This window comes from Notothenia coriiceps, unplaced genomic scaffold (genome assembly GCF_000735185.1).
Source record: "Notothenia coriiceps isolate Sejong01 unplaced genomic scaffold, NC01 NC01_scaffold00003456, whole genome shotgun sequence".
Lineage (NCBI taxonomy): Eukaryota > Metazoa > Chordata > Actinopteri > Perciformes > Nototheniidae > Notothenia > Notothenia coriiceps.
In genome coordinates, this window is record NW_011336157.1 from 2752 (window position 1) to 17206 (window position 14455).

The 14455-nt window shown below is 40.9% G+C and overlaps 1 protein-coding gene across 1 annotated transcript; it reads right to left on the reverse strand.

Moving 5' to 3' along the window:
- Positions 1-901: 901 nt before the first annotated feature.
- LOC104941514 (transmembrane protein 60-like) lies at positions 902-3146 on the reverse strand. Its single transcript, XM_010766616.1, has 3 exons — positions 2981-3146; positions 2583-2674; positions 902-2372 (listed from the first exon to the last, which is right to left on the reverse strand). The coding sequence occupies exons 2-3, from the start codon at positions 2664-2666 to the stop codon at positions 2055-2057; spliced, it is 402 nt and encodes a 133-aa protein (XP_010764918.1). The 5' UTR covers positions 2667-2674; positions 2981-3146; the 3' UTR covers positions 902-2054.
- Between the last annotated feature and the right edge of the window lie 11309 nt (positions 3147-14455).

Genomic DNA, 14455 nt, shown 5'->3' on the forward strand with positions numbered 1-14455 from the left:
GAAGTTGGAGCAGAGAGACAAAAGACTTTTGGAGGGAATTCTCGGAAAAGCTCAATGAAACACAGACTGAGCACACTGCTGCCTCTCATGGTGCTAATTATCTAGAAACAGTACTTTTCATAGTTGAGTTGAAAATAAATGGGGGTAAACTTAGTTTCCTAGCCCTAAAACACTCAATACTGGAAGTATCAAAGTCCTTCCATAAGGAGAGTAATAGCACAACAATGTAAAAAAGCTGAAATCCCTACTTCAGTGTATCTGTACCAAAAGTACCAGAAGTTCTGATGTAATAATACTACTATGAGTGTTTTAATAGTTTTTGTAACAGTTTTCATTCCTTTATAAATATTTAGACAGTTGCCAGTAGTAATTGTACCTGTGACATATTGTAAAAAATATTTTACTTTGATTGGAGGAGTAAACACTCAACTAAAGCACAAATACCAAAACAAAAAAAGGAGCAGAGTAAATGTACTTATTTGACTTCACCACTGCATATATTAGATGTTGTGGTGCAGACTGGTGTATATTTAGCAGCTACCTGTAATGATGTGAGGCTCAGCTAGCTCCGCCACATTACGCTGTGTTACAGTCTATCTATGGTTACGCCTCATTGCTTTCTGCTGGTCATGTGGGGACAGCTACAGCCAACAGGAACATCACCACACTCTGTCCCACAGGTCCGGAAAATATGTGAATTTGAAGGGGGAAAGATTGGACCATTCATTCTTTTTAAATTGTTATAGTTTATGCCATAATAGAAATCCCAGAACGTATTGATTAACATTCCTAACCACAATACTTTGTTTTAATTTGTTGTAACTTACTTGATGCTTCTGAGTGTGTATGTATGTGTACACAATGTTGTATTTGTATGACAATCTGAGGAGAATATCCACAATTTAATATTCAGGATTGGTTTATTTTTTTACAAGACGTGCAACAATCGTGAAATACTTTTGCTCGTACGACAACTCGTCCCCTTAATGTTAACAAAGTGCAAAATAACGCAAAGAATGTATTTGAAATATTCATAGAAAACAATATGGCACAATACAAATGTCACTCATAGCCGTACAAGAATTACTGACATTTGAAACACTGAACAGAGCTGGAATAAAGCATTCTGACGCGTGTTCAAACCCTAATAATACAACTTAATATACAGTGGGAACATGATATTTATCATTATACATGTCATGGAGTTTTTCCCAGCGACTTTGGACCTTGTACCTAAAGTAATAACAGCTTACTGATTTCCAATGGGGATTATGATGATTTACATGGTACAAAAGAGACATTGAACAGAGCAGAGGGCAGCCTGTGGAAAAATCACGAGTTGTTCAAAGATAGTTTTATATCCTGCAATTTCCTTATGTGATTGCAGCCAAAGCAGGCTGCTGTCAGGATCACTTATGAAGTACATTTATCAAATAAAATATGGCTGACTAGTACTCTGCATAGCCCAGAGATGAAAGGAAAGGGTGTGTGTGAGTATAGTCAGTATGTAAAGCATACATAGCTAAATGTACATCCAATGATTGGTAACAAAACTGATCAGCATGCAGCTGAAGAAGGGGAAGACAAAGCGAAAAACAGTTTGCTTCCTCCAGATGTGCAAGCTTATCTACATTGAAAACTATTCAGAAAAACTAACTGAAAATGTTGAATTATAAACAAAAACAACATGTTTACGTTTCTTCCAGTGTAGGTTTCACAGTAGTCTTATAATACATGTACAGTTCATCCCATTGTGGCATTTCTTTTTCCTTTCATTCATTTGAAGTTATTTTTTAACATTTTAGATGTTAAGGTTCCATGCTGAAGCCATCACAGGCTACTCCACTGAGGTCTGAACACCCCATAATTTAAATGTTTAACACAGTGTCTGTTTTGTTTGGATGAATACTGATATCTGAAATAATTATTTAATTCCTTCTTGAGTCTTAGTCCTCTCTGGAAACATAATCAGGACAAAACAAAAGCTCATATTCCACATTATCTTGGTCTTACAAACACAAATCTATTCTCAATGTGTTTTTATTAAGTTCCTTCTAGGCCTCTCTCCTCTCAGGGAAGATGTTCAGCCCCAGCTCCACCAGCGCCCCCAGTAACATGGTCCACAGCGGGATGCACACAAACGTCAGCTTCACGTCGGCCAGCTTCTCCAGCTTGGCGCACAGCGTCAGGCAGAAGCCCAGCTTCAGCAGCATGGCCGTCAGGTACCAGGCCCGCAGGCGCAGGTCGGGGGAGCCGTTGCGGGGGTCGTACCCGGGCTTGCAGCGGCCCGCCATCTTTATGGCAAGCATGAGGATGAGGATGCCATCAAATACCCAGACCGGGAGGAAGATGAGGAACCAGTTCCACTGCACCTGGAGGGAAGAGAGGGAAAAGATCAAGTCAGTGACATCATCAAGGTTCATTCCCTATCTATGTCAGTGTGCCAGGTCCAATTGTAGCTTAAGTGGAAAGATATGAATACTGACGGTGATATGAGATAGAACAACAAAAACCAGTAGGTAAACACTCTAATTGAAACTGCAAAAAGAGGAGACTTTTTATTAATTGAATAATAACCTTACCTTCCCGTCCAGTTTCAGTACCAGCATGATGAGGAAGACCAGGGTAAAGACCCAGGTCAATAGAACCCTCTGAGCCAGAGACATCTCACTGCCTGGACACCGAGGAGGAAACAGACAGACAAAAATAATGATCAACGTTTGCTCTATACATGCAGTATTTTTGCAACAATAACGACGTATAAGAATAGACAGCCATGTTGGACTTGCTATTCATGGCTATTTCAAATGTACTATTGTCAACCACATCAAACAACATGTACCTAATAATAGCTATATCGAATTATACAATAATGATTTTCATTGATCCTTAGTTAGCTTACAAATGACAGCTAGCTTTTATAGCCCAATAGCATTAAGCTAACCGTTTGTTGTTTTATTTAAGACAACGTCTGACTTACTTCAGCGTGTATCTACATCGGTAGCCGGGATTGTCGTCTTCCTGTAGGGCAGACACAAAAACTCATAACGTTTCTGATAATAATTCACATATTTATCAACAGACGTTAACTGCAGCAGACGGAGGGATTTTTGGGTCCGTTATCTGTGTTTGTCCCGCCCATCCTGGAAGCCAATTGGCCCTGGTTTCGTTACGTCACGTTTGTTTCACGTCCATTATTCTGAAGTCCAACCGTAATTATTTTTGAAAAGGCGCACATTTGTTATTATTTCCTTTAGTGAGTTTAACGGCCACTAGAGGCTGGTAGAGTTCTTTCTATTTAATTCTGAGTTTGTGTATATATGCGGGTTTCAGTACCACTACATAAAACAGCAATATTTTGCTGAGGTATTTGGTTGCTTTGTGGTTAATTTGCTCGTTGCAGTGGCATATTAGCCCGTTTTTCTACATTCTTGTCTTCGGTTTAAAATGTAATGGCGCCTGTACACAGTGGTTTACGGGCAGGAGCTGAAGTTGTATTTTTACAGTGAGAGGCTGAAAGGAAAAAGCTAATGCTCCAAACATCGCGGAGCAGAGTCTGAGCATCTCTTCCAGACAAGTGGACTAGGCTGGATAGCAAAGTGTAGTATTAAATTATAGTTTGTGTCTTTGCGGGGACTCGGAGCTGTCTGAAAGGTAAGACTGAGCGGCTGCATGTTGTGTTAGGAAACCATTAATCAGGCTTCTCAATATATTGTCCAGCTGTGTGAGCTCTTTGTGCCGCCGGTAGCATAACGCTAGCTTAGTAAACGTTAGCCAGGCTGAAGCTAGCAGCTGGAGAAGACATAAGACTGTCTGTCTGAAAACACCGTGTCTGCATCTGCACAGAGCTAGCTACAACATTAGCTGCCTTTAGAATAATTCATGGCGATGCATAAACATGTCCTTTTTAGGAGTGAATACACAGTGTAACGTTGCTTTGGTGTTACGTTACTTAAAGACTGTAACGTCACTGACTATAACCTTAATTGACACTCATGTACTTAAAACCATTATATTTAGCCTCAACTAATCTCCACTTAAATTCTACTAAAGCTGCAACGTATGTGTTCATAAAACAACATGAATGAGGATATGTACTGCCTCTGTTAAACACTGTATTGGATTCCTTCAAGGTAATCCTCTGAGGTCACTGTTAAAACTATTCCAAACATTGAGTGGTAGGAATATGCCTTACAACGAATCAACCACCAGGCTATAAGAACTTACATTCTGGCATTTTGCAAAAATCCTCAATCTTTTAAGTGTTTGGGTATTTTTTTTTCATTGCCCATTGGATGTTAAAAGTCCTATTTTATACTCTATTTCATTAGATGTTTTCCCACCCCTGTGCCTCCACATCTGCTCTTCTCTACTCTTGTATTCTATTGTATAGCCTGTGTTGGTTTTCTCCGCCTCTCCTGTGTCCCTGGGGGATCAGTGAAAGTTTCTCAGTTTGGCAGGTCATCTGATTATCCAACATGATTTGCCATGCAGCCAGCCTGTCTGATGCAGTCTCCGCCTAACGCTGTCATCACTCACCCAGATTTTCCACCGCAGTCCTAATTTGACCCCTAAAATAACCTTCCTCATTATTCCGGCAGAGTCCTGTACGCAAACATTGATGTTTGTTGCTTTGTAACAATGAGACAACCCTTATTTAATTTATGCTGAATCCTTTGAGAACCACATGTATTTTACGCAACTTTATTCCAGGACACGTTTATAATGTCAGATCATTCAGGTGTCATATTCCTTGAGCAAAGATCTTCAGTATAGTTCAGTAGCAAACAGCAGGAAGCTGTGTTTGTTACTGGTTGAAACATGGAAGATGAGCTCTAAAATCATTGTTGGTCCATATTGCGTGTTTAGAAGAGCGGCAGTGTGTTAACCCAGAGGACGTCTTACAGGATTCCTGGAACACTCCTGACATGCACCTGCATGAACACACACTTAAAGACTACACAGTCTTTGAGGCATTGATTGAAGGGTTGACAGTTAGGCCAGTAGTACTTGTCAGTCAGCGTGTGTGTTTGTTTAACTCTAGCCTCTATACACCCAGACTGCTGTCTATTGTCTGACCAGCGTGTTCTCTTTGTCTGCCTCTCTGTTTTACACTTGTTATTGTCTCTCACACACTCTTCAGTCTGTATCTGTGACGATGATGCTGTGTATTGTGCCGCTTCAATCTGCCTGCAGGGCTGGTTACATCATTAGCTGCAATGTAGTTACATCACAACTCTAGACTGCCATATCATCTTTATGTTTCATCAACTGCAGAACTGCCTGCAGCGCAGACATACACCTCACAGACATACAGCCATTGCAGTAAAGAGCGTGGGCAGCAAGGCCAGAGCCATTGCTGCTCAGGATGGGGATTCTACAGCAGGTGCATGTTGACTCTGGACCCTATCAGGCTTCTGTTAAATGCTGCAATGTGTTTTGATGAAGCCAATAGTTTGTATTATTTTATGGAAATAGGCCTTTTTTACAGAACACATTTAGCCAGGAAAGAGGGAATGGGACCGGTGTGAATCATACCATTAATAATGAGGGAATTGCTTCTGATTAGTGTGCATGCTGGCTCAGTGATGTAGCTTTGCTCTCCTACACACTTGAATAGAACCGAGCATGGTCAATGGTATTAGTCACACCTGTGTGAATAATAATGGTGTAATTTGTCCCGCCCTATCAAGTGTAATGAAGCTCACAGGAACGTGACCAATATGTCAATCAAACGCAGTCTGTCCACGCCAACCCACAGCCTGAGCTAATCAGCAGAATAATTCCAATCACCTGTGCAGGCCTTTAAGTCTTTGAACTAAAGGAGCATTGATGAGAGTAAAACATTCCAAATCAGCCATCGGGATTTCCCTCAAACTTTCTTCAACACTAACATGTGTACCGAAGTGTACAGAACGAATATAACGTTAAACGTAAACAATTGAGAACGTGAACAACTTTATGGAAGTAATCTCAGGTGCTGCGTCGCAGCGTTCAGAGTAATTTGCTCACATTGGGTTCAACGCGTCATAGAGCGACCAAGTCATTTAATTGGACGAGAGGCATGCTATGAGAGCCGGTCACAGCGATGCGTTCAAATGTAGTCAGTAATTTCAGGAAATGGCCAACGCAGATAAAGTTGAGCTCGAAAATCCTCCAGCATCATTGAAGTCTCCAGTTTGGGAACATTTTGGTTTCGCAGTTACGTACAAGGATGACGGACAAAGACATGTGGACCGAACCAAAGCTGTTTGTCGGCATTGTTCAACTACAATTGGTTACGCGGCTGGCAATACATCAAACTTGCACACTCATTTGAAAAGGCATCACCCGAACGTGAATATCACCGGTACCAAAAGAAAAAAGACTGAAGTGCAAACCCAACTCCCACTAGCATTTAAGCCTCCACCATCGCAAAAAGTTCAGACCGAGCAAAAGCTATTACAAACGCCAAATATCCTTATCCATGTTAGCAAAGCGCTACCTGGCTTTATCTGCTACCTCTGTCCCTAGCGAGAGGGTGTTCTCCACAGCAGGAGACATGTTAGTGCCAGCAGATCTGCCCTTTCGTCAAGCAAGTTCATCTTTCTTTAAAAAAACATGAAAATACAATGACAAGCCTAATGTCAAACTGGCTGCTTAGGTGACTACTAGTACAGTACAAGTACAGATTATTTCAGTTCATTGAAATGCTGCACCTTAATATTCATTTTATAATATTTTGTATTTATTTGAGTGAATACATTATTCACAGTTTAATAATAATTAAAAAACCCTAAAAAACATTTTATGTTTTGTGATAAAAAAAATTGCTGTACCGAACTGTGACCTAAAAACCAAGGTACGTACCGAACCGAAATGTTTGTGAACCGTTATCCAAATACCGAATTATATGAGTGCAGACAAGTCAGGGGTACAGTTTAATAATATTAAAAAACCTAAAAGCAATTTTATGTTTGTGATAAAAACAATTGCTGTACCAGACTGTTGACTTAAAACCAGGTTACTACCGAACCGACAATGTTTGTGAACCGTTACACCCCTAGTATGCCAGTGAAACCACAAAGCTATCTGAATTTAAACCCTCTGCCTTGTTGCAGTTCTGTTTTTGATGAGTACCATCATCCGTCTTCCTTTCACAATACTAATGAAGGTCAAATGGCAGAATGATTGTGGTTTATTTTAACTAATCATCATTTAGTTTGTGTACTGGCAGTACCATTTTTATTTTATTTGATATGATTGCAAAGAAAGGACATCATGTGTGTATTGGGATTTGCATGCTGAAAAAGCTAATCATTCAGAAGGGCAACCTACTCCTGCATGTGTTACTAAAGGGTCATTTGACTGCTGCATTTATATTGAGAATGTTGTTGTCTCCTATGAAATGGTGAGTTTAACACTTGATATTACTGTAAGGGTCCATGCTGAGGAATACTCTTCAGCTGGAAAGAATCTTTTAACTGAGAAATGTTGCATGTTTTTCCCTGGAGTGGAAGTTTTCAAAACAAATTAAAGTAGTAATATTTAATAATTCTAAGCGCAAAGTGCTTCCTTATGTCTTGACAAAATGGAGACTAAAGGAACAAATAAATACAAAATGTTAATATCTGGAATATTCTGTGAGTTGTCAGACAGGAGACTTTATTGTAGAAGATCTAATGATCTTTAGCACACAATATTTAGATTGATTTATCTTAAATAAAAAGGCTGTCCATCAGTGTTTCCGGCCAGCGTGGGGCGTCTTGCATGATCATTGACGGCCTTATTTAAACTCCACGGAAACGCTCTCGAACTACGAGCGGAGTGCTTCCAAAAAAAAGAGTTTTTATCGCTGGATAAAAGTACAAGGACATCCCTCTGTTGGAGGGGCAAAGGAGCCTGGTGGGATTATTTTTCGGAGTATTGAAGAGCGTTTCCCCGACATCGGCCTCTTTTCAGCTTTTCTTATCTTGGACCCACGGTGCCTGCCAAAGGACAACACGGAACACGCACGATTTGGACACGATGAGCACTGGAGCACACGCGCGAACTGCGAGCGCCGGAGCCCCGCAGTGGCGAAACTGAGGCTCCGTGGTAAACTGTGGTAAAAAGAGCCGGCCCTTTTTCTTAGTGAGCCAAGCCAAACGCTCCAGAGCCGTAATTCCCATCACTAACGTAAAGACATATTATCTATAAGTGACGGCTCAATTAAAAATTCAAGTCACCCCCACGCCCTCTCAGCCCTGGTCTGGCGGAAACACTGGCTGTCACAAAGTTAGAAATAAGGCCTTATGTAGACGGTATTACAAGATGCCTTATTAATAAAACGATCAAGTGTGCAGGTCACCCTTGAAAAATAGATCTTTTGATCTCAAGGGTCTTTCACCTGGTTAAATAAAGGCTACAAACAATCAATGATCTACTTGATCAGATGGATTTGTGGCAGGTCAGAAATGTCGGTCGGCTGTCTTGTGGAGAGTCAAGGTCCAATTCATCATGTCTGCTGTGAAAACCTTGGTTGTAAACTGTAGTGAGCTTGATTTAATATAATTGGAGTTGGATGTTGTGGCTATATGATCGCCATATGATAAAGCCAAGGTATATTTCAAGCGTAGTGTCATTTTGTGTTACTTGAGCTGTCAGGGATTCTCCCTAAATGATGGAAAACATGATCCCCATCTGCGACCATTTCACAAACACTCTCAGAATCCCCTGACAGCCTTGACCCTTCATCGCCGATTGAACAGCGTCAAATTTCCTGTAGGCATGCAAACAAACACACACTTACTTAAACACACACTCGTGCCCCCCCGGCCCGGCTCAGAGATGTAACCTGCACCCGTCATGAAATATTGAGCAGCACGAGAGAGAGGGAGCAGCTTGTCTTACACATCACGAGTTACCAAACTCATGAAGGAGGTCTACTCTTGTGCTCAGGCTTTCATTAAACGTCCCCGGAGGAAACATTACACTAATAGAAGAGCAACAGACACAAGTAAGTAATCTGCCCTTTTCTGACATCTTCCTATTCTCTGATGTTCAGTGGAGTTGGACTGTCTGACTGCCATGTTCTGCTTACTCAGTCAACAAGCAAAAGTCATTTGTTTTCTTCACAATTTAATGTATTTTGCTGTGGCTGACTTGTTGCCTTGACAATGATGTTTTTAAGCAGATTGTGACACATTTTCACAGTCAAACAATTATAAATGTGTATTTATAAAGCCCAATATCATAATTACACACTTGTCACCCTTGCAGCGTACAAGGTAAAACTCTTAAAGATACCCCCATTAACGGGAAAAAATGTAAGAAACCTTTGAGTGAGCAACAGAGGAGGGATCCCTCTCCTAGGACGGACAGACATGCAAAAGATGTTGTGTACATTTACAACATAGACAATCAATAATGTGACGTATATTTAAAAAAAAGGATTTGGTTGGAAGTCAAAAGCCTAGTGCCACCAACACATAATCACAGCTATGTGAGCCTTCCCCAGTCTCCATATAGAGAGCAAATAAAGCCTTTTACATGAACCTTCGCCCTAAACCTAACATCAAAGTTCATCCAGTTGCTCTGATGCAGCTGCTGCAGATGGAGGGATTAAGGAGTGTATTCAGCTGCACATCACAAGGTTTAGGAAACACACACTCCACTGCTCTGCTAATCTTACATCCACAGAAAACATATCATACTTTTATGGTATCATTCTGACCATGGTGCCTTTAAAAGGTCATAAAAGTCTATGCTTGATTAAGAGGTGGCTTGAAAGCTTTTTGTATTCCCTTTTTTTTTAGTCAAATAAGAAATCTAGTAGCAAATCCTCTATAATTCTCTTCTCTTTATCTGACATTTGGGGAAAAAGGGAATCTGTCTAGTCCGTTTCTGTGTCTTTACCTTTTTCTCTACCTGTCCAACTCTTGCTCTGAGGAATAATTGTGAAGTGAATGCATGATGTGATCAGTCACCTGAGAGATCTTGACACTTAATGATGTGGCTTTTTGCTGGAACAATACAACTTGTTTTCCTCAGGAGCTTATAAGCATAATATCATATTTGTTTTAAAAGAAAAAGTAATTTCTTCTGACATTTGTGGAGGCTCTGACCTTAAGAGTTGAGAGAAAAAACAAGTGTGTGTGTGCGTAAGAATCAAAGAGAGGGTTGGAGGTTGCATAACTAATAACATTACATGTAATGACAACAATTATAAATCACACACATCACTCACACATACACAGCCACTTTTTATTTACACCTAAAACACACTACTCTTTCTAAGCTGTAGCGATTGTTTCTGTGTAGTTGCTGGGAAAAGTCAATGGAAACAGTTTAACATGGATATTTATTTGTAAAAAAAAAACACCTTGTAATTAATTTTCCAAATAAGCCAAAACGTTCATTTAATTCTTGTTCCATAAATAGTCAAGATCAGTTTTTACCAAAAATCTTAAACACTTATACACTGCCATATAAGTATTACTCTCTTTTCTTTCCTCTTATCGGCCCTCAAAGTTAGCACAAAGCCACACAGCATTCACCCCACTCACATTCAAACAGTGGCTATAAAAGACATGTGGCTTATTACACTCAACCATTTCCTGCTCACACACAAAAACATACATGCATCTAAACTTGTGACACACACAAACACACACTGTCAGTGGCGCAAAAGGAGTCCTCATAAACACTGGACTACATAGTACACACTGTCTACTCTCTGTCTTTCTGTTAATGGGTCAGTTCAGTCAGGTGTGTGTGTGTGTGTGTGTGTGTGTGTGTGTGTGTGTGTGTGTGTGTGTGTGTGTGTGTGTGTGTGTGTGTGTGTGTGTGTGTGTGTGTGTGTGTGTGTGTGTGTGTGTGTGTGTGTGTGTGTGTGTGTGTGTGTGTGTGTGTGTGTGTGTGTGTGTGTGTGTGTGTGTGTGTGTGTGGCCTTAGTGTTATTAAAAATAACTTGAAGAATAAATAAAATCAAGCACATTAAAACTAAAAGTATTTTTTTCCGTAAGGAAATGTGGCCTCTAATCTAGGAGGTTCACAGGAAAACACCTAGACATTCTATATATATTCTGGTCACAGGAGTCAAGGACCTTGGAAAGAAAACCAGCTGTGTGTGCATCTGTTGTCTAAACCCTGTTCCCTAAATACCCTTAAGCAAACCTCAGTGTATTTTGGGAACACTGGGAGGGTGTGGTTTTGGAGAAAGAAAAGTGTGTTGGGAAATAACTCACCCTGCCTATTGCTTCTTGTTGTTTTCTCCAGGATAAATAATAACACCGTTTACAGCTAATCCTGTGTGTGAAATCGGGCAATGTTATGAGTCTGTGTTTCTCTGAGTGTGAACCAGCGCTGGTTTCCCACTGAGGGGATTTGGAGGCTTTGAACAGGGAGGCTCCGTCTGTGTTTTCTTATCGCTGCCTCTGCATGGGGATTGTCTTTGAGAGTTAAAAACAGTAACCATGGCTGTTTGTGGAAATGCTCTAATGATGGGTTGTTGTTTGTCTGCCAGGATAAACGTCTTGTTTTCTCTCTCTGGTCATGCTTCTGATTGTTGTGCTGCGCACTCTGATACGTCATCAAAGCAGGAGTTGTTACGAATTGTAGCTCCACAGTAATTGGACACCAAGGTTTTGTGGGGACATGCACAGTACTGTCTAAAATAAGTGCACATGTTTCTTTCAGGAAGTGCTTTGAACTTCTTGGATTGAGTTTTATGCAGAATGTACCTCCTCTGGTATGTTAGCAAGACAACACAAGTGATCAATTCTGTTTATTTGAATTTATTTGATCAAAGAGCAGAATAGTTTGTGTCTCTGTTAGAGCAGCCAACATGTCTATTTACCTTCCTTTGTCCAATTTCCTTTTTCTACCACTGCCTCTATTACCTCTCGACCCCAGACTGTCCACTTAAGTTTGAATATGAAGGCCATTATTGACACTGTAAACTCATTAGCTCATGTAGCTACTGCACATAAAAAAGCACAAACCGACATGCTTCTTCTTTCTAGCCAATCTTAAATTGTCTGTATGGTGTAATAGCAAAAAGCAAGTGTACGATATGTCGGGAATAGTGTGGCTCAGCAGTGTAAGATGGAGGGAGGAGTGATGATCGTTATTGACAACAGCAAGCAAGAGTCTTTCTTCCTGTTGCTAAAAATGTCTGCTGGGGCAGAAATGCACACGCACGCATCTCTGCAGCATGCATGCAAGAACAGGGTTTTTTGGAGTGTTGTGCATTAGTCAGCTGGTAGTTTCGTGTGTGGTAGCTAATACTAACAGACTTCTGTGCTTAGCGTACAAACACACTCGGCTCTGAGCAGAACGTTTCCTGCTTCACACTCTCACATTCTTGACACACTGAGCCCGCTCTCTGTCCTTGCGGCACACAAGGTCTTTGACACACTGGCACTAATACTTCCCAGTTTGTTTTGAAGTGTTTCCACAGATAAGCCGTGGAGCCAATAAACGGTCCTGGAGTATGACTTCTCTCACTTTTCTTTCACGGTAAACTGCGTCACAGACTGTGGATGACAACAAAATGAACTCAGTAATTGCTTTAAAAAGAAAATAGCAGCACTTCTAGGAAAAGCAATATTTGGGTGGAGAGGGTGACACAGATCTCAGTGGAGGAACTGACTGAGGCTGGCTGCACAAACAAGCCTTCACATGCAAAGCAGGATGCTTCACTTCTTTAAGGTTGGATCTCTGAGTGGAAAACTTGTGAGTAAAAAGAGTCAAGTTATAAAAGCCTTCATCAATTTTACCCCTTAAAAAAGGAAGGAAACAGTTATTTTTGCAATATTTTATATGATTTAATAATATTTGTTGAAAGCTGCAGTCTCTGACCTCCAGCACCCCCACTCACAAAGCAGCACTTTGCACTTATGTAACAGAGACATAGAAAAGGGATACAAATGGATAGAAAACCATAGGAGTGAGGCAGAGAAAGAGGAGGGGGAAATAACTGAAGTGTTTTCTTCACTTAACCGTTCATTTCTATACGCATCACATCTCCTTCCACCTCCCCCTACAGAGAGACCATTTTAGTTTTGGTGTTTGCACCTACATTTAGTTTGAGATCAAATAAGCTACGTTAGTCCCTTTTTTCTTTTTGAGTGTCAAATCCCATGTGAAGCATCCCGTTGAAGTTTCTCCTGGTACCCAAAAACCATAACCGCTCAGATCACCAGATGACCCTGTCTCAGAGAGGACTTTTCACCGACTGTAACACTGACATATCTACATTTGATAAAAAATCAATAAAAATCAATAAAGCACAAACAAATTGAAGTTGCAGCAGCCACACATGATTGATTGTAATGAAACCCTAATAGGCTAATGCAGTATGTTACTCGTTAGACGCCTTTATCCAAAGCGACTTGCATACTCAATACTGTGGGCAATTTGAGGTGAAGTGACTTGTCCAAGGACACAACGACATGCTGCAGTGGGGTTTGAACCTGTACCTGGACCCCCTGATCCCAACACCAACGCACTCGCCCACTGAGCCACACGCGCCCCCCCCCCCCCCCATAATGCACTCATGACATAAGATAAGACATTGTGAGTACCCGCAATATGATCAACTTTCAGCGAGAGTACTGTACAGATGTTTAGTGACGCCAGCTCAATGCAACAGTCCTGTGCTGTAACAACATGCTGGCAGGCTTTGGTTGTACGTTCTGTCAAAAGATATAAAGGTATTTTGGTCTGGTAGTATAAGATTATAATTTAAATGTTAGTTTGGAACATACAGTGGGGAAAAAAAGAATTTAGTCAGCCACCAATTGTGCAAGTTCTCCCACTTAAAAAGATGAGAGGCCTGTAATTTTCATCCTAGGTATACCTCAACTATGAGAGACAAAATGAGAAAAAGAAATCCAGAAAATCACATTGTCTGATTTTTAAAGAATTTATTTGCAAATTATGGTGGAAAATAAGTATTTGGTCAATAACAAAAGTTCATCTCAATACTTTGTTATATACCCTTTGTTGGCAATGACAGAGGTCAAACGTTTTCTGTAAGTCTTCACAAGGTTTTCACACACTGTTGCTGGTAGTTTGGCCCATTCCTCCATGCAGATCTCCTCTAGAGCAGTGATGTTTTGGGGCTGTCGCTGGGCAACACAGACTTTCAACTCCCTCCAAAGATTTTCTATGGGGTTGAGATCTGGAGACTGGCTAGGCCACTCCAGGACCTTGAAATGCTTCTTACGAAGCCACTCCTTCGTTGCCCGGGCGGTGTGTTTGGGATCATTGTCATGCTGAAAGACCCAGCCATGTTTCATCTTCAATGCCCTTGCTGATGGAAGGAGGTTGTCACTCAAAATCTCACGATACATGGCCCCATTCATTCTTTCCTTTAGTTTACACGGATCAGTCGCCCTGGTCCCTTTGCAGAAAACAGCCCCAAAGCATGATGTTTCCACCCCCATGTTTCACAGTAGGTATGGTGTTCTTTGGATGCAACTCAGCATTC